We start from the raw sequence: 21,329 nt of genomic DNA on the forward strand, positions 1-21,329 counted from the left end.
TCAAGCAAGTGCCACCCTCATCATGGAGCCTGATGTGGGGCTTGATCTCAGGACCCTGGAATCATGACCTTTGTCAAAATCAAGAATTGGACTTGGATGCTCAACTTTACAAGTCACCTGGATGCCCTAAAATTCACCCTTTTAAAGTGTACAGTTTAATGGTTTTAGTTTACTCAATAGAATAGTACAGCCACAGACATTTTTGGGACATTTTCATCACCCCAAAAAGAAACTCCTTGCCCTCTGTTATTGCACCCCATTTTGTTTTGCATCCCCTCTTCAGCCCCACCCCACCCCACCCACACACAACTGTCAGTCTCTGTTTTGTCTGTATGGTTATGCCTGTTTTCGACATTCATATAAGTGGAATTATGTAATATGTGTGGTCTTTGATTAAGCCTAACATTTTGAAGGTTCATCCATGTTGTAGTGTGTATCTATATCTCATTTCTCTTATTTCTGAATGATAATCTTGTATGGGCATGGCACGTTTTACATATCCATTCTTCAGTTCATAGATATTAGGGCTATTTCTACTTTTTAAAAATTTTTATTTTTTAGTTTTTAAATATTTTTATTTTTAGTAAAAAATTCTAAGTTTACTTATTTTGAGAGATTGGGGGGCAACGAGAGCTGTAGAAAGAATCCCAAGGAGAGTCTCTGTGTGATCAGAGCAGAGCTCAATTTGGGACTAGAATTCATGAACACTGAAATCATGAACGTGAGATCAAGAGTCAGATGCTTAACCAACTGAGCCACCCAGGTGTCCCCTATTTTTAGCTACTGTCAGTAACGTAAGCCCATTCTTTTTCCACTGAATTGTTTTGGTGCCCTGGGCACTTGAAAACCATTTGATATAAATGTGGCTGTTTATTACTGGACCCTGAATTATGCTCACTTGAGCTCTATGTTTAGCCTTATGCCAGTATCATCATGCTGTTATAATAGTGAGTTTTAAAATTGGGAAACACAAGTTTTAGAGAACTTCATATTTGTCAAGGTTTTGAGGTTATTTTGAGATCTCTGCATTTTCATACAAAATGCAAGGCCAGCTTTTGAATTTTTGTAAAAGTTCCAGGTGGAATTTTGATAGGAATTGGGTTGGATCTGTAGATCACCTTGAGAGAGTGTTGCTGTTGTAACAGTATTAAGTCTTATAGTACATAAGTAGGGTATTTTTAATTTGTCTTTAATTTTTTCCAGAAGTTTTTAGTTTTTCTTTGTTCAGGTCTTATACTTTTTGGTTCAGTTTATTTCTAAGTATGCTAATCTTGTTGGTTGTATTGTAAATGGAATTTTTTTCTCTTGAATTTTTGATACTTTATCATTTGTAGAAGTAATATCTGAGTGTGTGTATTAATCTTGGGTCTTGTACTCTTGGCTAAACTTATTTAATTACTTGCAGTAGTTTATAGTGGTTTTCTTATTATTTTTTACATACAAGATAATGTCCTCTGTGAAGAGAGAATTTCACTTTTTCTTTTCAGTTTGGATATTTTTATTTCTATTTCTTTCCTGATCACCCTGGTGGAGGCCTCTAGCACAATTGAGTGTAAGGTATGAGCGCTAACTAACATCCTTATCTTATTTCTGACCTTTAGGAGGCAGTAATTCTTGTACAGTCTGACTTCTTTCAGCTGTTAGATGACTTTATCTTTGAAGGTTTCTTTTGGTGGATATAGAACATTAGGTTGATTGTTTCAGTACTTTATGATGGCTATCAGTGTATTATTTTCTGCCTTACATGGTTTTCGGTGAATAGTCAAGTTTGTTTTATTGTTGTTTCTCTACCATAATGTGCCTTTTTTCATGTGATGTTTATAAGATTTTTCTCTTGATCTTTAATTTTTGGTAGCTGCCTCATTATGTGCCTAGGTATGACTTTCTTTGTGTTTATTCTTGTTGGTGTTGGCTGAGCTTCTTGGATCTGTGGGTTAAAATCTTTCACTTTTGGGGCATTTTTATTCTTTTTTTTCTCTCCAAATGCTTTCCTTTCTTAATGCCTTTTAGGAAGTGCAATTACTAGTATGTCAGGTCATCTGATATTATCCCATAGATGTTTGACCCTCCCCTGCCTTTTTGGTATCCTTTAGTCAAATTTTTTTTTAAGTTTCTTTAAAAATTTTTTTTGAGAGGGAGAGAGAGAGCGCAAGCAGGACTGGGGCAGACAGAAGGAGACAGAGAATTCCAAGACAAACTCTGCTGTGTCAGCCCAGAGCCGGTTGTATGGCTTAAACTCACAAACCGTGAGATCATGACCTGAGCCAAATTCAAGAGTCAGATGTTTAACCCACTGTACCACCAAGGTGCCCCCTACGTGATTTGCTTAATACATTATAGCTTGTTCAGGTTTCAGATGTGTTAAGGATGGGATGGAGCTCTTCTCTGTGATAGGAACTTGGAATCTAAGTGCTGGGAGACTGTAGGTTCTCAGTTTTCAGGCCAGCTTCTTGCATCACTTCTTTTTATTCTGTGAAAGGGCTCTAGGGGTGACTGGTGGGAACTAGGACTAGTTTTCTGTTGTGCTTCTCTAGTCTATCCATTCTCAGGCATTGAAAGTTTGAGTAGTTTCTCTGTGTCTAACTAAAGATCCTTTGTGGATCACTGCTTTTTTTCTTCCTTCGCTTGTGCTTCAGACAGTGTAAATGGTACTCAGGGTTTAAAGCAGTAGTCATCTGTGGTCACCTAGAGAAGGCTGGTCCCTCTCTAGAATTCAGTTTATTTGCATTTGTGACTAGAGGTCTTCATGGTCATTGAAGAAGAAAAGGTTTTCTAGGGGCGCCAGGGTGGCTCAGTCGGTTGAGCATCTGGCTTCGGCTCAGGTCATGATCTCACAGTTCATGGGTTCGAGCCCCGCATCAGGCTCTGTGCTGACAGCTAGCTCAGAGCCTGGAGCCTGCTTCGGATTCTGTATCTCCCCCTCTCTCTGACCCTCCCCTCCTCGCTCTGTCTCACAAAAATAAATAAAAAACATCAAAAAAAGTCTTTTTTATTTTTAATTTTTAATGTTTGTTTATTTTTGAGAGGCAGAAAGAGTATACACAAGCAGGGGAGGGGCAGAGAGAGAGGGAGACACAGAATCTGAAGCAGGCTCCAGGCTCTGAGCTGTCAGCACAGGGCCCAATGTGGGGCCGCTTGAACCCACCAACTATGAGATCATGACCTGAGCTGAAGTCAGATGCTTAACCAACTGAGCCACCCAGGTGCCCCGAAAAGTTTTTTGCTTTTTTTTAGTATGGTGTTTTCTAGTTGTTAGGACACAGGTGATTGTAATCTTCTACATTCTCACTGGAAGTGAAGTCCTCCAACGGAAGATTTCTGAGTAAGGTCGAAATCTTAAATTGTGCAAGAAATGAGTAACTGTACATTATTACGGTTGCTTGTGTGTATTTCAGATAAATGAAAATTTTTACCAAGTGACTCTGATTAGGTTAATGAGTAGTTTTACCATGTCCTCAAGATACATTGGTACAATTTATATGCTTTCAGTGGCTTATTGGGAGGAGGGGGAGACTAAAAAGATGATTTTTTTTTTTGACGAATTATAAACACTGAATTTACCTGGATCATATGTACTTGGCTTCAACTACCTTAACCTTTTATTTAGGAAGAATTAATGTTTGATTCATTACATCGAAAGTGAGGTTTTCTGTTTTAAAGTTGAAAATAACCTGGCAACAACGTTGTGAATATACTAAGTATAAACTGTTGGCTTGCACACTGTTAAGTGGTTAAACTTATGTTTTAGGTTTCTAAAAAATATTATATTTTTAAGTAATCTCTACACCCAACATGATGCTTAGGCTTAAAGCCCTAAGATGAAGAGTTGCTTGCCCTACTGGCTGAGCCAGCTAGGCTCCCTGTTATGTTTTATGTTTAATGAATTTTATCTCAAAACAAATCAAGCAGTTTGAAAGTACTTTCTTGTTTATTGGAAAATTTTGTTTTATTTAAGAGAATGAGAGTACTAGTGGAGGGGTGTGGGGGGGAACAGAGGGAGAGTGAGAGAGTGAGAGAATCTTAAGTAGGCTCCACACCCAGCATGGAGCCTGTTGTGGGGAGTTGATCTCACAACCCTGAGATGATGACATGAGCTGAAATCAGGAGTTGGCTGCTCAACCGACTAAGCCACCTAGGTGCCCCACATTGCAGTTTTTAAAAAGAAGTTTATTTATTTAGAGATGGAGAGTGTGTACATGTGCACAAGTAGGGGAGTGGCAGAGAGAGAGGGAGAGAGAATCTCAGGTAGGCTCCTCACTGTCAGCACAGAGCCTGATGCTGAGCTTGAACTCCTGAGCCGTGAGATCATGACCTGAGCCAAAGTCAGACACTTAACTGGCTGAGTCACCCAGGCTTACCCCCCTCCCCCTGATATTGCAATTCTTAATTGTAGTGGATACTGGTTTGCTCTTTATTGTCAGTGGTTATTGATGTCTCAATTAATTTTAGAGTTCGATTTTGGGTCAGTGCCAACTGACTTTCAAAATTGAGTTTGACAAATAGCATTAGTAAAATAAGTGTTATATCTGACTTTTGATTTAGTGATTAGAGGGTTATTTGTTAACAGTTTATTCTTTATATATTTTTTATGAAAAATTGATGAAAATTATAAAAGTATGATGGTGGTAAACTGCTTTTGAGAACGTTAAGTTCTACAGTGTTTTTTTGGAGACTGGTTCATAAAATCTGATGTGTCGCTTGGTTTCCAGTAATCTTCTTTTTTATTCCTGAGTCTTACTGATAATTTTGCCCTTTTTAACCTCCCTTCCCTGTCTCTTCAGTCTTGTTGCAAACGATTTTGAAGACAGATCCCATGTAACATCACCGTTAGACCCGGATGGAAACTTCAATGTTGTAATTAAAGAGGAGCCTGTAGATGATTATGAATATGAACTTTCCGAGTGCCCAGAAGGGGTAACTGTAAAACAAGAAGAGACAGATGAAGAAACAGATGTATACTCAAACAGTGATGATGATCCTATACTAGAGAAACAGCTAAAGAGACACAATAAAGTTGATAACCTAGAAGCTGACCATCAATCTTCTAAATGGCTACCAAATAGCCCATCAGGTGTTGCTCAAGCTAAAATGTTCAAGTTAGACGCTGGAAAGATGCCAGTAGTCTATCTGGAGCCCTGTGCTGTCACTAAAAGTACAGTGAAGATTTCTGAGCTCCCTGATAATATACTTTCCACATCTCGAAAAGATAAATCGTCTGTATTGACAGAATTGGACTATTTGCCTACATACATTGAAAATTCTGATGAGACTGGCTTCTCCTTAGGTAAGGAATCAGAAAATGGACTTAGAGAACATTCACCAGAACTTGGGATGGTACAACAATATCCCTTACTTAAAGAGCCTCAATGGAAATATCCTGAGATATCAGATAGCACTGACACAGAAAGAACACCTGACAGTTCAAAGAATTCAGCTGGGGACTCATTTTTAGGAAAAGAGGACTTGGGCAGAAGGAGAACGACGATGCTTAAGATTTCGACAGCCACCAAGGTTGTGAATGCCAATCAGAATGCCCCTTCGAATGTCTCTGGAAAAAGAGGAAGGCCACGAAAATTGAAACTCTCTAATAAGGCAGGGCGACCACCTAAAAACACAGGAAAATCTTTAACTTCTACAAAGACCACTCCTATGGGTCCTGGGATTACCTTTCCAGATGTGAAGCCTGATCTGGAAGATGTGGATGGTGTTCTCTTTGTTTCCTTTGAATCAAAGGTAAGATCATTTTCAGTATTCCTTCTAGGTCAAGTAGTGATTCTTGAACTATATACTAGTTGATAAAATAACTTAGAATCTAGTTCTTTCGAATGCAGCTATTATGTGAGGGTGTATGTGTGGGGAGGGGAGTATCTCCATAATGATTGGTTTAATTACCAGGTACCACTTAAGATATTTTGTTTGAATGGACTTAAATAATTATGTATACTTTGATCTTAGTTTTTAATTTTTATACTGTGTGTAGCTGGAATTTTTAAAAAGCATTGGATCCTTGTGGAATTTACATTATTATGGACCTTAAAAAAGGCATAAATTCATGAAAGGTTGACTAAATGTTTTGGGATACCCATCCTCTAATTTTCATCAACAATAGCGGAGTACTACTGGAGATGTCAGTGTGGTCTTATGAGTTCTGTTGTCTCACATATCGATGGTCTCTTTATTTTACTCCCAACTTTTCAACAAGATATTTTTTTCTTTTAGGTCTTTTTAGAAGTCTGGTATTTCTAAATTGGCTAGAGATGTTGAATTCTCTTTAGATGGTCTTTTCCACTTTCCTTGTTGATTGCTGACTTCGTCATATAAACTCTAGGAGCTCAGTATGTAAATTGGCATAAATGTCATTTTATGTCAGCTGAGCATATTCAGATTTTTTGCTTTTTTCCCTTTCTGATCATTTAGGTACTATTAGTGTACAACATTTAGAAAATACCAAAGTATCAAAAAATATTCCTGGTTTAAACCTTTAGAAATGATATGAACTTTTTCTTATTTTAAATATAGGAAGCTCTTGATATTCATGCAGTTGATGGCACAACTGAAGAACCCTGTAGTCTTCAGGCATCAACCACAAATGATACAGGTATATATAATAGTGTAAAAGGAGAGATACTTCCAATTTGGCTCTAGAAATGAAAGATACAGTGTTCTGTAATACATAGTAGCTTATCTTGTCATTGTTTTCTGAGTAGGTTGCAGAGCAAGAATTTCCCAGTTGGAAAAGGAATTGATAGAAGATTTGAAGGCCTTAAGGCACAAGCAGGTGATACATCCTGGTCTTCAAGAAGGTAATATTGTCTAAAAAAATATACAAGCCAACTTGCAGTTTTGTTCTTTCCTTTGTCACTTTTCTCTCTTGACCTCTTATCCTTTGCCTTTTCTCCTTCCCCTTTTTTCTTGTATTTCCTCCTCTCCCCTTGATTTCATTATTTCCTCTTCTCCCATTTCCTCCACTCCCATCCTTGATTTCATTCTTTTAGTGCCTCTCTCAGCTTGTATTTTTTCCTCTTAAGAACTTGTCAGTATGTTTTTTATCCTAACAAAAATCTTGCCAACCCTGAAGATACTGTTGTTGTGAAGCACATTCTTATCCATTTAAAAAAGTGTATCCTGGTAAGAAAGTGGTGTTTTCTCTTTTCTGTCTTATAACTCAGTATTTTCTTCCCTCTTTCTCATTTGTAAATTTTAGTTGCTTGTTTATGTGTGTCTCCTTTTGAGGGGAGGGTTCTACTTACATACTTAGTAATATGTTTAAGTGTGTAAATAGAATACTTTTCTCATTGTACAGCTGTAAATATATTTTGTGTGTTTTATGTACTGCTTGGGACTTTAAAATTTTTACTGTTTATCTTGTTGTAATAAATTGTCTTGGCTTTTAATACTTTGCTTAATCCTATATTTTAATAATGAAATCTACTACAGTCCCTCCCCCCCACCTTATGTGCAGTCTCTATTTCCGTGGTTTCACTTATTAGAAGCAGATGATTAGAATACATCAGAAGGTCATTAGTAGCTGAATGCTGTGTTACAACACCGACCTCATTCACCTCACTTCATTTTCATCACACATCATCACAAGAAGAATGTTGAACACAGTATATTTTGAGAGAGATAGACCACATTCACATAACTTTTATTACAGTTTATTGTTATATTTTATTGTTGTTTTCTCTTACTGTCCCTAATTTATAAATTAAACTTTATCCATAGGTATGTATGTATAGGAAAAAACATTTGTGTATGTATATGTGGGTAGGATTTGGTACTATCCATGGTTTCAGGCATCCTCTGGGGATCTTAGAATGTATCCCCTGTGGACTAGGAGGGACTTCTGTGGACGTATGAGCATCATAGTTACTCTCACTTTCCATTTACACTGTAAATAAAAGATTGTAGGCTGTGCCTCAATTTTTAAGTTGGTCGTATATCTGATTTTAGGTGTGCTTCTTGGAGTAGTTTAGTTTTGGACTACTAGTTTTCCTTTCAAAGGAGTGTCTAGTTGATTTACATTATATAGCAGATCATTTATATGAGAGTCTAAGCATTATATGGTTAACAAAATGATTTATGAAATGATCATTCGGTTTGTAAATTAGCTGGCAATACTCGAAAAACTTTTGTTTTAATATGAGACTCCTTGTGACAACGTGATCTTTAAGTGTGCCAGTCTCAATCCAAGTGATAAGGACTAGGTACTGAGGATTTTAATGGACAGTCACAGTCAAATCATAGTCTTACTGGTAAATGACATTAATTATAATTTATTGTCAGCTTTCATATATTAAAAAATTTTTTTTACATTTATTTATTTTTGAGAGACAGACAGAGCACAAGTGGGTGAGGGGCAGAGAGACAGAGAGACAGGGAGACACAGAATCTGAAGCAGGCTCTAGGTTCCCAACTCTCAGCACAGAGCCCGATGTAGGACTCAACTCACAAACCTGAGCTGAAGTTGGACGCTTAGCTGACTGAGCCACCTAGGTGCCCCTCATACATTTTTTTAGAAGTTTTTTTTATTGATTTTGAGAGAGACGGTGCATGAGAGGGGTGGGGGGAGGCTTGGAGGAGGGACAGAGGATCCCAAGTGGGGTGTATGCTGACAGCAGAGATGCAGGGCTCAGACCCATGAACTATGAGATCATGACCTGAGCCTAAGCTGGATGCTTAACTGACTCTGCTCTTTTATTTAAATAATATTTTTAATCTCTGTCCCTTAATTTATTCTTTATCTTTTTTCTCCCTTCTGCTTCCTTGTTTTGTTGTTATTGTTGTTGTTGTTGTTATGTACTCTGATGATGTATACATATCTGTCAACTTAATCCTTACTTTTGTTTTAGTCTTAGTTCTAGAGGTAAATATATTCAGTGCTCCCTGTTGGTCTTTCTGTTCTGGTTTGTTGGCCTGTTATTTCCGGGCTTGTTAAGATTTGAATTTGTTTTTTTTTCCTTCTGTTAAATACATTGTAGTCAAATCTAGTATTTTCCTCTATGTGATTGATGGGGGTTCAGAGTCCAATTCTCTTGGAAACTAAGCAGGTTAACCAAATGAACTTACCCTAATTTTGTGGAATGAGTTTGGACTGTGGCCGACTGGAGTACATGTACCTCTTTTAAAGGGGCAACCTGATCTGTAGATTGTTATCAAATGGAAAGGTTGGCCCATTGTTTTCAGAAATTGTCATTGTTCAGTAGAAACTATTTATTTATGTAATGATGCTCAATTTCTAAGTGGTAGAAGCTGATTTAATTTTTTTCAGTCCAAGCTCTAAATACTGAACTAATAAACAAAATGTGGGTGAGCCATCAGTTGTCACCTGTTAAACAGATTCTGCATTTGGTGTCATGTTCAAGTTTTTACTTAATCCTCATGTTGTTCTAAATAATTCAGCTGTATTTTTTTTTAGTAATTAAAAGCAATTTTTAAGCTTATTTGAGAGAGAGCAAGTGTGAGAGAGAGTGGAGGGGAGGCAAACAGGGAGAGAGGGCATCCCAAGCAGGCTCTGCAGTCTCCCTACAGAGCCTGACTTGGGGCTCAGTCCCACAAACTGTGAAATCATGACTTGAGCTGAAATCAAGGATGGGACATGTAACCGACTGAGCCACCCAGGCACCCCTCAAGTGTATTCTTTTATTTTTCTTAAACTGTTAAATCTGTAATCCATATGATTATGGAATCCAGTTCATAAGGTATGTAATAGAGATCTATTTTGGATTTTTTTCTCTCTTTTATTTTGGCAGATACCCCCTGATTTCTCATCCTTTGCTTATTAAGACAGAATTTCAGAATAAGTTCCATTGGCTAAGTAGTTGTAGTAACTAAGTGCTGCCAACTCCAGGTCCCTTTCTAAAAAATTGATGATTGGGGCGCCTGGGTGGCTCAGTCTACTAAGCCTCCAACTTTGGCTCAGGTCAGATCTCACGTTTGTGGGTTCGAGCCCCGCGTCAGGCTCTGTGCTGACGGCTAGCTCAGAGCCTGGAGCCTGCTTCCAGTTCTGTGTCTCCTTCTCTCTCTGCCCCTCCCCCTCTCATGCTCTGTCTCTCACTGTATCAAAAATAAAATAAAACATTAAAAAAAATAAAAAATTGATGATTGAAATAATTTGTTAAATTTCAATTAAATAATTTCATATTTCTTTGCCTTTCTAGTAATTGTGGAGTTTTATTATTTAAGAATTTATTTATATTTTTAGAGTGAATATGTGTGTGATTGGGGGAGAGGGAGAGAGAGAAAGAATCTTAAGCAGGCTTAAGCAGGCTCCACAGTCAGGATGGAGCCTGATGCAGGGCTGGATTTCACGGCCCTTGGAGCGTGACCTGAGCTGAAATCAAGAGTTGGATGTTCAGCCAACTGAGCCACCCAGGTGCCCTTCATTACTTTTTACAATATAGACACGTAAGTCTTTTTGACCTGAAAACTTGAAAAACTTAAAAAGATTTTTGAGCTTGCTTTGAAGTTGTAGAAGAAATAATATTAAGCTTGACAAGGTGTTACTGTTTTTGGTGGTAGTTTTGTTGCTCAAATAAGAGTCTTAATTTTGTTTTCCACAGACCCATATTTTTTTGTTCCTCTCCTATACTATCTTTACTCCATCCAAATTGATTATTTTCTGTCAACCTGAAATTACCATCTGTTTTTGAACTTTAAAAGTATTTTTTGTAGAAGCATTTCTCTTTCATTCTACCAAGTCAATTTTATGTTGATTTAAAATTGTTTTTAAATTTTAGGTAAGTTTCATACTTGAAAAATTGGGAACACAGAAGTTCCCATATACTCTTCATTCAGTTTTCCTTATTATTAACATCTAACATTAGTGTAGTGCATTTGTTATAATTAGTGAGACAGTATTGATATATTAGTATTAACTGAGGTCCATACTTCTTTTGGATTTCCTTACATTATTGGTCTAGGATTGCATCTAGGAACTCTTATAGTCCTCCTGTCACTTTGGAATTTTGGCTGGGACATTACTCAGATTTTTTTCCTTTTTATATTATTATTATTTTTTAAGTTTATTTATTCTAGAGAGAGAGAGAGAGAGAGAGAGAGAGAGAGAGAGTGCAAGTGGGGGGAAGGACAGAGAGAGGAAGACACAGTCCGAAGCAGGCTTCAGGCTTTGAGCTGTCAGCACAGAGCCTGAAGCGGGGCTCCAACTCACGAGTGTGAGATCATAACACTGATCTGAAATCGGACACTTAACCAACTGAAACACCCAGGTGCCCCAGATTTTCTTTGTTTTTAATGTCCTTGACAGTTTTGAAGAGTACTGGTCAAATGTTTTGGAGCATGTTCTTCAATTGAGATTCATCTGAGGTTTTTTTCATTGTTAGACTGAGGTTATATGTTCATGAGAGGAAGATCACAGAGGTGAAGTGCCATTCTCATTCCATTATATCAAGAGTACGTTTTATTAACATGATTTATCATTGACCTTTCCATGCTGTAGTCTTTGGAAGGAAGTCACTGGGAAACTCCTATTTAATGAGTGGAGTGTTATGTTCCACTTCCTTTTTTTATTTTATTTTTTTAAATTTGTTTATTTTGAGAGTGGGAGAGAAAGAAGGTGAGTAGGGGTGGGGCAGAGAGAGAGAGAATTCTAAGCAGGCTCCGTGCTGTCAGTGCAGAGCCAGATACTGGGCTAAAGCTCAGGAAGCATGAGATCATAACCTGAGCTGAAATCAAGAATTGGCTCCTTAATCGACTGAGCAACGCAGGCCCCCCATGTTCTACTTCCTTGAGGGTAGAGTATGTGGATAAATTATTTGGAATTTCTCCGCCCTGGAGATTTATCTTTTTTCTCCAAGAGTTTTTATTTTATTTATAATTAGTTAATATCCCCTGTTATATTGGTTTCAAGTGTACGACATTTACTTATTTAAACTTTTAAAAACTTTTATTTAAACTTTTAAAAAGTTTGTTTGAGAGAGAACACAAGCTGGAGAGAGAGGGGAGAGGATCCCAAGCAGACTACTGTCAGCATGAAGTCTGGCATGGGGTTTGAAGCCACGAACTTTTAGGTTATGACCTGAACCAAAATCAAGAGTTGGACACAACCGACTGAGCTACTGAGGTGCCCCTGATATGCATTTTAGAATAGATTTTGACTTTTTGTTGATTTTAGGTCTTGCCTATCTCTTTGGGGGAAGGTGGAAGTTTAAAATACAAGTAAACACAGAAAAGAGGAAAAACATTCCCTAAATTTGATTGTGTGGGTCTAGATTTTGCATACCTACCTACTTGGTTGTATGGGTACATTTTTAATCAACTTAATTCCTTTTTACTATCTACTTAGGCGGCTGTTCTGGCATTTTTTTCGGGTCAATAATAAGGAGCATTTTTCTCTTCTTAAAGCACTGGGGCATCTTATTTCATTCACTTTTAGGATTCAGATCTCATTTGAATTTCTGCAGTATCTTGCTCATTGGTTCTACTCTGCTGTCTTTCCCACCTTTCCTGGTTAAGTCTACTTATTCTAACTTAAGCAATTACACCTTCTGTAAAATTTTACTGTATTCCCTTGGGCTTTTCAAGTGTCATTTCTTTTTACCTACCTCTCTTAGGACATCTTTGCACTATTGTAACTACTAATGAGTCAGTTGGGAAAATAACACTTAAAGCTCTTTAAATTCTGGGAAATGTCTTTTATCTCTACTAACATCTGTATTACAGAGTATTTTCATAGAGAAGGTATAGTAAATACTTAAAACATAAAACCTAGTGTGGTGAGTTAATATTTTACTGATGAGGACATAAAAGCTAAGAGAAATTGAGCCCAAACACAAGATTAGAAACCAGTTGTTTTGACTCCTAATCTTATTTCTCCCCGATTTATTGGAAATATGAGGAAAGAATATTTTATTTTATTTTTTTAGAGAGAGAGAGAGCATTCATAAAGGGGAGAGGGGCAGAGGGAAAGAGAGAATCTTAAGCAGGCTCCATGCTCAGTGCAGAGCCCAACACAGGACTCAGTCCCCTGACCACACGATAATGACCTGAGTTGAAATCAAGAGTTGGTTGCTCAACCAACTGAGCCACCCAGGCCGCCCCTATTTTAAGTTTTTTTTTTTAAAGGTTTGTTTATTTTGTTTGTTTGTTTGTTTTATTTATTATTGAGACAGAGAGAAACAGAGCATGAGCCGGGGAGGGTCAGAGAGAGAGGGAGACGCAGAATCCAAAGCAGGCTTCAGGCTCTGAACTCTCAGCACAGAGCCTGATGTGGGGCTCACACCCATGAACTGTGAGATAGTGACCTGAACCTGAAGTCAGATGCTTAACAGTCACCCAGGTGCCCTTAAAGATTTTATATTTAAACAATCTCCCCACCTACTGGGACTCAGACTTACAAACCTGAGATTAGGTGTTGCACAGTCCACCAACTGAGCCAGCCAGGTGCTCCTGGAAAGAGTATTTTATTAAAAAAATGTTTTTTTTAGTGTTTATTTTTGAGACAGAGAGAGACACTGAGACTGAGACCAAGACTGAGCGTGATCAGGCAAGCAGAGAGAAATAGGGAGACCTAGAATCTGAAGCAGGCTCTAGGCTCTGAGCTGGTAAGGACATGGGGCTTGAACTCACTAACTGTGAGTTCATGACCTGAACCAAAGTGCTTAATGATGCTTAAGTGGCTGAGACACCCAGGAGCCCTGAAAAGTATATTTTATTATGTTAGTGTTAATCATACCATGTGATTAACTAAAAAAAGGAAACTATGTTAAAGAACTGAACTTAGAAACTAAAACACAATCACGATCTAGCAGTCATTGGTTCAGGTACGTTTTTTGTGGAGGATAACCAAATTGCTATAAGAATTTGTGGCTTACAACCTATCTAATGCCTTCACTTTTTAGGGGACCCACATTATGTATGCCTTTTGGAAACCTATATATATGATTTAAAAAAATTTTTTAGGGGTGCTTTGGTTGCTCAGTCAGTTAAGTGACTGACTTCAGCTAAGATCCTGATCTCATGGTTTGTGAATTTGAGCCCCTCCTAAGGCTCTGTGCTGACAGCTCAGAGCCTGGAGTCTGCTTTAGATTCTGTGTCTCCCTCTCTATGCTCTTCCCTCTCTCATGCACTGTCTCTTTCTCTCAAAAATAAACAAACATTAAAAAACGGTTTTAAAAGTTAAAAATAATGTATGTTTATTTTGAGAGATAGAGGAGGGGGGAAGGGGCACATAGAAAGGGAGAGAGAGAATCCCAAGGAGGTCCTGTACCATCAGCGCAGAGCCCAACATTGGAGCTTGATCTCAGGAACTGTGAGATCAATCATGACATGGGTCGAAATCAAGAGTCCAGTGCTTAACCTGAGTCACACAGGTGCTCCTGTACCCATGACTTTTTAAATGGCTATTACTACATACTTAATATTTTGAACTCCTTTTGGCTTCAGTTCTGTTAAAATTTAAGGGAAACGCCTTTGAAGCCAGTAATTCACAAGTGAGAAAATCTAAATTAGAAGATTGTCACTCGTACCAGAAGAGTACATATTTAGGAATAGTAGGATATAAATTTAAAGCAGAAGATTGGAACAAGTGTTTTAAGTCTAGTGATAACAAATGTTGGAGAGAAATGATCAGCAAGAGTTCTCATGCACTACTGGAGGAAGTATAAATTGAGACTGATTTGGCATTATCTAGTGCACAAGTTCCTAACTAGTGCATTTTGGCATATGGTTATCCATGATTTATGGCAGATAATATGTTCTTGAAATAGTGATGTCCTCAGGATGGCCAAGCATGACCAAGGGTAATTAATAACTATAGAGCTGGTTGCCTCCAGCTACAAGCAGCCTCAGGTTTATCCCAGTTTGTTGTATAATTATCATTTTCTTATGTGCCATTACACTAGAAGGTTTCAGAAGAAGTACATCATTAAACTTCTGGGCAGTAACTATCAGACTCCACTCTACATATGAAATAGATGAATTTATTAAAGAGTGTGAGATGATGTACAGAATATTCTGAAAGGCCAGAGAAACAGACCCTATGACTGTGCAGCCAGGAAAAAATGCTCACAGTACATTTGCAGGTTGCTCATATAAACAGTCCCACAACATTGAACAGTCCCACCGCCATTTTCAATATAGACATGGAACACCCTATACTTATAGCTAGGACCTTCATTACTTTAACCTCTAAAAATTCTTAGCCAGGTGCACCTGGGTGGTGTATTCAGTTAGACATCAGACTCTTGATCTCAGCTCCAGTCAGGATCAGAAGGTTCGTGAGTTCAAGTCCCACATCTGGCTCTGCGCTGAGGGTGCAGAACCTGCTTAGGATTCTGTTTCTCATTCTTTCTGCCCCTTCCTGTTTGTGCTCTCACTTTCTCTCTCAAATAAACAAACTTGAAATTCTTGGTCAGTCTTGCCTTCATTTACACAATTTTGCAGTGTGTCTCTTTCTTCATGGTGTTGTCTCCTAAATTGAGGGCTTTCATGGGAACAGCTGATTGGCAAAACCTAGATTACATGTCTGCATGCAAACTAAGGAAAGTTGTAAAGTGAGCTTTTAAAATAACTACCTTAAAGAGGTTGGAGTTAATGGGGAAAACTTTCTGCTAGAGGAAGGATATTTAAAATATTTTGGGCTGCCAGAAAGATGTCGAGCACTCACAGCACTCAATACAATTTATAAATGAACATACCTCATTTTATAGCAATTATGTTCCTGGGCAAATGCCACAAGGAAAAGCTAAATGCACTAGGGAAGGCCTCACACAAGAGACTGTTCTTGTACACAGTGTATAATTACACTGTAAAGCATTGTAATTTTTTTTTTTGAGACAGAGAGAGGGCGCAAGTGAGTGAGAGTCCGAGAAAGAGGGAGGGAGAGAGAAGCAGGGGCCATATGAAGTGGGGCCTGAGCTCACCTGATGCTGAACTCGAACTCATGAACCATGAGATGATGGCCAAAGCCAAGTCTGATGATTAACTGACTGAGCCATCCAGGTGCCCAGTAATATAATTGTTAAAAGTAGGAAATAAATAGATGAAGGGGGGTGGGAGGTACAGGCTTCCGGTTATGGAATGTGTATGTTACGGGGATGAAAGGTACAGTATAAGAAATACAGTTAGTGGTATTGTAACATTGTCAGCTATACTCTAATTAAAAAAAAATGAACTAGGAAACAACCTAATTCTCATCTGTAGGAGAGTGGTGAATAAATTAGGAGTACTGTATAGTCATAATCTGGAGTATCATACAGCAGTGAAAAATGATCTGGAGGTAAATCTTCAACATAGACAAATCTCAGATCTAAAATGTTAAGCAAAAAACCCCACAAATTTGTAAAAGGATATGCTAAATAAATACTTTCCCAAAAGATTGCCTCTTAAATAACTACAAATAAGCCATAATATTTGTAGGCTCAATTAGCCATAAATATCATTGATAACAACTAGAGAATTAGTAGCCATATTTCAGGCCAGAAGCTTAGTATATGGTGAATTTGTGTTAAAGGTCCTAGAAAGTCTCTGGATCACAAAGGGTTAAAGCACAAATGATCTTAATTTTACTATGTTTATGTATTATCTATTGTTGCTTAACACATTGCCATTCAGTCACTACACATACTGTCTCAGTTTCTTTGGGTCACAGATTTGGGCATGGCTTAACTGTGCTGCAATTAAGATGTCAGGTCTGGTTTCTCATCAGAGGCTTGACTGGGGAGGGATCTCCTTTCATTTCCCAACAGGTTGTTGGCAGAATTTATATCATTGCAGCTTTAGTAACATGCACTCATATTATTATGTACACACTAGTCACACACATAGTAACCCTTTGGCCACATTCCACCTATTAGAAATAAAGCTCAGGCCCTACTCATTCTTGGGGTAGCATAGGAGAGGATTACACAAATGTGTAATACCAGTAGGTGAGGATCATGGGTCACCTTAAAGCCTGTCTGCCCCTTCATTTTTATTTCATTTCCTCCCCTCTCTTCCTCTATCTCTACTAACATCCCCTCTCTCCACCCCAAAAGTTAAAACAAAAACCCAGTGTGATTTTTGGTTGTTTTTTTTTCTCTTATAGTGGGCTTAAAATTGAATTCAGTGGATCCGACAATGAGCATTGATCTTAAATACTTGGGAGTACAGCTGCCTTTGGCTCCAGCCACTAGTTTTCCTTTCTGGAACCTTACAGGAACCAACCCTGCTTCTCCTGGTGAGTGCGTAGCATTTGTAAAGTCAAACAAAGGAAGTTGTGATATTTAAAAAAAAAAACAAAAACCAACAAAACCTACTGTTGTTAGACACATTTGGATAATACTGTTTTTTATTATTGTTTATTTTGAGAGAGAGAGTGTATGTGTGTGCACATGCACACCTCTGCGATGATATTCTAAGACCTTTTACCTAGTGGCATAGTCTTAATGGTTTATACATTTCAGATTAAGTCTTAGTAAATAATTCGGGGCACCTGGGTGGCTCAGTTGGTTAAGAGTTCAACTTGATTTCAGATGATCTGACCGTTCCTGAGTTCAAGACCCACATTGACGGTGAAGAGCCTCCTTGAGATTCTCTCTCCTCTCTCTTTACCTCTACTCTATTCGCACTTTCTCTCTCAAAATAATTAAAAATTAAAAAAAAACTCTTAGTAACTAATTAGATATTAAATAGTAGTTGGCTTGAATTTTGGTCATCTTTTTTTACTTTTTCTTTTATAGATGCTGGATTTCCCTTTGTTTCTAGGACAGGGAAGACCAATGACTTCACCAAAATCAAAGGATGGAGGGGAAAGTTTCATGGTGCTTCTGCATCTAGGAATGAAGGTAATCTGCTTTTTAAAAATAATTGCAAATATGTTCTGAAACACATGGCCAAAGCCTTGTGTTGAAAGTAAGTCATGGTTGTTTTTCTTCATCTTTTCTTTACATGCTTCACATAAATTGAAAATAATTATCTTGCTGATTTCTGCTCATTCCCCATGTTCTGTTATACCCTCTTTAAATTGCACTTTCTTTCTGTAACTCCTACAGTTATGATAAGGATCGTTCTCAAGCATTATTTCATAACTGTATACTTCAGAGCTGTAGGGTGATTCCTGACAACATTACATTTCCAAATAAACTTCTAATCTAAACATTTTGACTATTTGCCTATTGGTCTCCTTTCTTGGTGCTTTTCCCACTGCACTTATTTTCAGTTTACATTCTAACCAGATAAATTTACCATGTGTCCAAAATAGTTTTCTCCTCTTTGAATCCTTGTACATTGTTACAGTACTATGATGCTTGTCTGCCTATTACTGGAATTTTCATTCCTTAAAAACTAAATTTTATTACTCTTTCTGTACCCTTACCTTTTCGCTTGTGTTTTATATCACAGTCTAGGTACTGCAGTCTGTTAATCTGTTAAATAATCTCTTGGTGTTTTGTTGAGGTTTGACTTAAGTATAGTTTTAGCTCTTATGTTTTTACTTAAGTGGTTTTTCTGCTAAGGTTGTAAGTTGCCAAAGGTTGTAGACTGTAGACTCTTAAATTATTACTATTGTTAGCACTTTGCAAAAATTAATGGTAAATATATGTAATGAGATAATTTTAGATAATGGATTTTAATGTAATGTATGATTCAATCTCTTCACTTGGTCTTTAATTTTTTCTTCCTTCTGAGGAGGTTAGTTTCGAAGATTTAATAGCTTATAACTTAATGCTCTTGTTGGACTTTTTTAGTGTATTTTCCTAGAGATCTGAAGATCTGCCCTCTGTTTAAGTATCTGCATCTCTTTATTTTTAGGTGGAAATTCAGAAGGTCCCCTGAAAAACCGTTCTGCTTTTTGCAGTGATAAGCTTGATGAGTACTTGGAAAATGAAGGCAAGCTGATGGAAACAAGCATGGGTTTCTCTTCCAATGCTCCCACATCTCCTGTGGTATACCAGCTTCCCACCAAGAGTACCAGCTATGTACGAACACTTGACAGTGTGCTAAAGAAGCAATCTACCATTTCCCCTTCTACCTCTTACTCTTTGAAGCCTCATTCTGTGCCCCCAGCCTCTCGAAAGGCCAAGTCTCAAAACAAACAGGCAACTTTAAGTGGCCGAACTAAATCATCTTATAAATCCATTTTACCGTACCCTGTTTCACCAAAGCAGAAACATGCTCATATTCTAGGAGATAAGGCTGCCAAGAATTCTTCAAGTACCATTTCAGAAAATCAGGTGAATAACTTTGTTGTGCCAACTTCAGATGAAAATACATTTCCAAAGCAGATAAGTTTGCGGCAGGCACATCAACAGCAGCAGCAACAGCAACAGGGAGCTCGTCCTCCAGGCTTGTCTAAATCTCAAGTAAAGCTAATGGACCTGGAAGACTGTGCGCTTTGGGAAGGAAAACCAAGGACTTACATCACCGAAGAGCGAGCAGATGTATCCTTAACAACTCTGCTTACTGCTCAGGTAAGTATCTGTTTTTTCCCAGAAGCAGCATGTTAGTTTATGGTTGGAAAAAATTAGGTTAGTGAGGGGAAATAGGAATGGGCTTTTTCGTAGGAAGATTGAGCATTTAGTTAACCTTAGTGATCACTAAGGAGATCGTGTTGTCTTCTGTAATTGTTCTTCTAACTAGACACTGCAGTGTAGATCCTCTCCTGCCAGTAGAGGGAGAGAGTACATTTGTGCTTTTGGATAATGTCTCTGTCCTACAAAAAGTCAGCTGGCCATTCTGAAAGTCTCTAATTTCATTTTCTAGCATGTAGGCAAGTACAGTTGCTAATTGTGTTAAAACAGCTTTGAAAGTTCTCCTTTAAAGGTACTACATTTCAGAAAATTTTTAAAAATTATAAACCTATGGAGAAAAAGCTCTTGTGTTTTATAATATTTAAGAATTTTTCACTTATTATTAAATCACCTATCTCAGAAGCCTCTGGTGCATGTGAAATGATATAATAGCAAGTGACTATTTTCCTTGTCATGAAATTTGTGTACCTTACCTTCCATTTTTAAATTCTGTGACTAAATTCCTGACCTGAAGATCATCAGATGTTGGGATTAAATAGACATTGTGCCCTTTATTATTAATCATTTTTAAAGACAGCTGTGCACATATTATCTCACTCCCTTTTTATTAGTTACTGAAAAGCAGGTGTCAGCAAACTATTTGCTTAAAGGGCCAGGAAGTAAATTTTTAGGTTTTGTAGGCTATACACACACTATTGTGGTTACTTGATTCTGTGCTATTGTTATGCCATAGACATTATGTGTTTCAGTGAAACTTTATTTATGAACTAGACAAGATTTGGCCTGTGGGTCTTGTCGACCTCTGCCTTAGAAAATTTGTGTAATTTCTATTGAGAATAAATGCATTATTGTTGATATTTGACTCGTAATTAATTAAAATATTTATTCTCTTGGCTCAAAATTAATTAAAATACTTATTCTCGTCTCTGCTCTGCATTAAAATGGGAGATTGTTCAGAGTCCTGGTTGTATTCATGTTCTGTCCTTTATATCTGCTAATCTTGTGCTATTAATACTGAATATTCAGAGTCTGAAAAGGCAGACTAATATATGACTTGTAAGCTATTGGTGGTGTGGGAACATAATTTAGTCAATTTATAATTTTCTATTTTAACTTTAGGCATCTCTCAAAACTAAACCTATCCACACAATCATAAGGAAACGAGCCCCTCCATGCAACAATGACTTCTGTCGGTTGGGTTGCGTGTGTTCCAGTCTAGCTTTGGAGAAGCGCCAGCCTGCTCACTGCCGCCGACCAGACTGCATGTTTGGATGCACTTGTTTGAAAAGAAAAGTTGTACTTGTTAAAGGAGGATCCAAATCTAAGCATTTCCAGAGGAAGGCTGCCCATCGTGATCCAGTGTTTTATGATGCCTTGGGAGAGGAGCAAAGAGAAGAAAGAGAAGAGGGACTCAGGGAGGAGGAAGAACAATTAAAAGAGAAAAAGAAGAGAAAAAAGCTGGAATACAGTGAGTATTAATTGAGCGTTAAAACAGTATAGTTTCATTTTTTAAGAAAAGTTTGGTTATTTCAATAATACTGTTACTTTAATCCTTTATTCTGTGATCTATCTAGTAAGAATTTGAGAAATTCTTATCCTTAAGTGTTCTTTGTGGCTTGTGTGATAACATACACATGCATGGACAAAGACACACACCTTTTTAAAATATAATTTTCGTTTGAGGATAGCTTTTTTGTGCTAAATTTGAATCATTCTCTCATTTGGACTTCCAGAATTGCTTTGAAGCTGCATCCATTATTGTGTCTCTCTTCTCTTCTCATGTTCTTTGAATACACAGATGATCAGTATAATCCATTATTTTCTCTCCATCCCCCTTCCTGGCTTTTGAGGTATAATTGACAA

At 37.6% G+C, this 21,329-nt stretch overlaps 1 protein-coding gene across 14 annotated transcripts in view; it reads left to right on the forward strand.

Annotated features, from left to right (window-relative positions):
• The window catches only part of MGA (MAX dimerization protein MGA), a 93,032-nt gene that overhangs the window by 21,477 nt on the left and 50,226 nt on the right, over positions 1–21,329 (forward strand). For all 14 annotated transcript variants that reach the window (XM_029950297.1, XM_029950296.1, XM_029950293.1 and 11 more), the window contains 7 exons: positions 4,782–5,733; positions 6,520–6,598; positions 6,708–6,803; positions 17,045–17,176; positions 17,679–17,783; positions 18,748–19,406; positions 20,586–20,934. In XM_029950297.1, the coding sequence (XP_029806157.1) occupies positions 4,782–5,733; positions 6,520–6,598; positions 6,708–6,803; positions 17,045–17,176; positions 17,679–17,783; positions 18,748–19,406; positions 20,586–20,934 (2,372 nt within the window). The remainder of the gene's footprint in view (positions 1–4,781; positions 5,734–6,519; positions 6,599–6,707; positions 6,804–17,044; positions 17,177–17,678; positions 17,784–18,747; positions 19,407–20,585; positions 20,935–21,329) is intronic.

The sequence above is a fragment of the Suricata suricatta genome, chromosome 9 (genome assembly GCF_006229205.1).
Source record: "Suricata suricatta isolate VVHF042 chromosome 9, meerkat_22Aug2017_6uvM2_HiC, whole genome shotgun sequence".
Lineage (NCBI taxonomy): Eukaryota > Metazoa > Chordata > Mammalia > Carnivora > Herpestidae > Suricata > Suricata suricatta.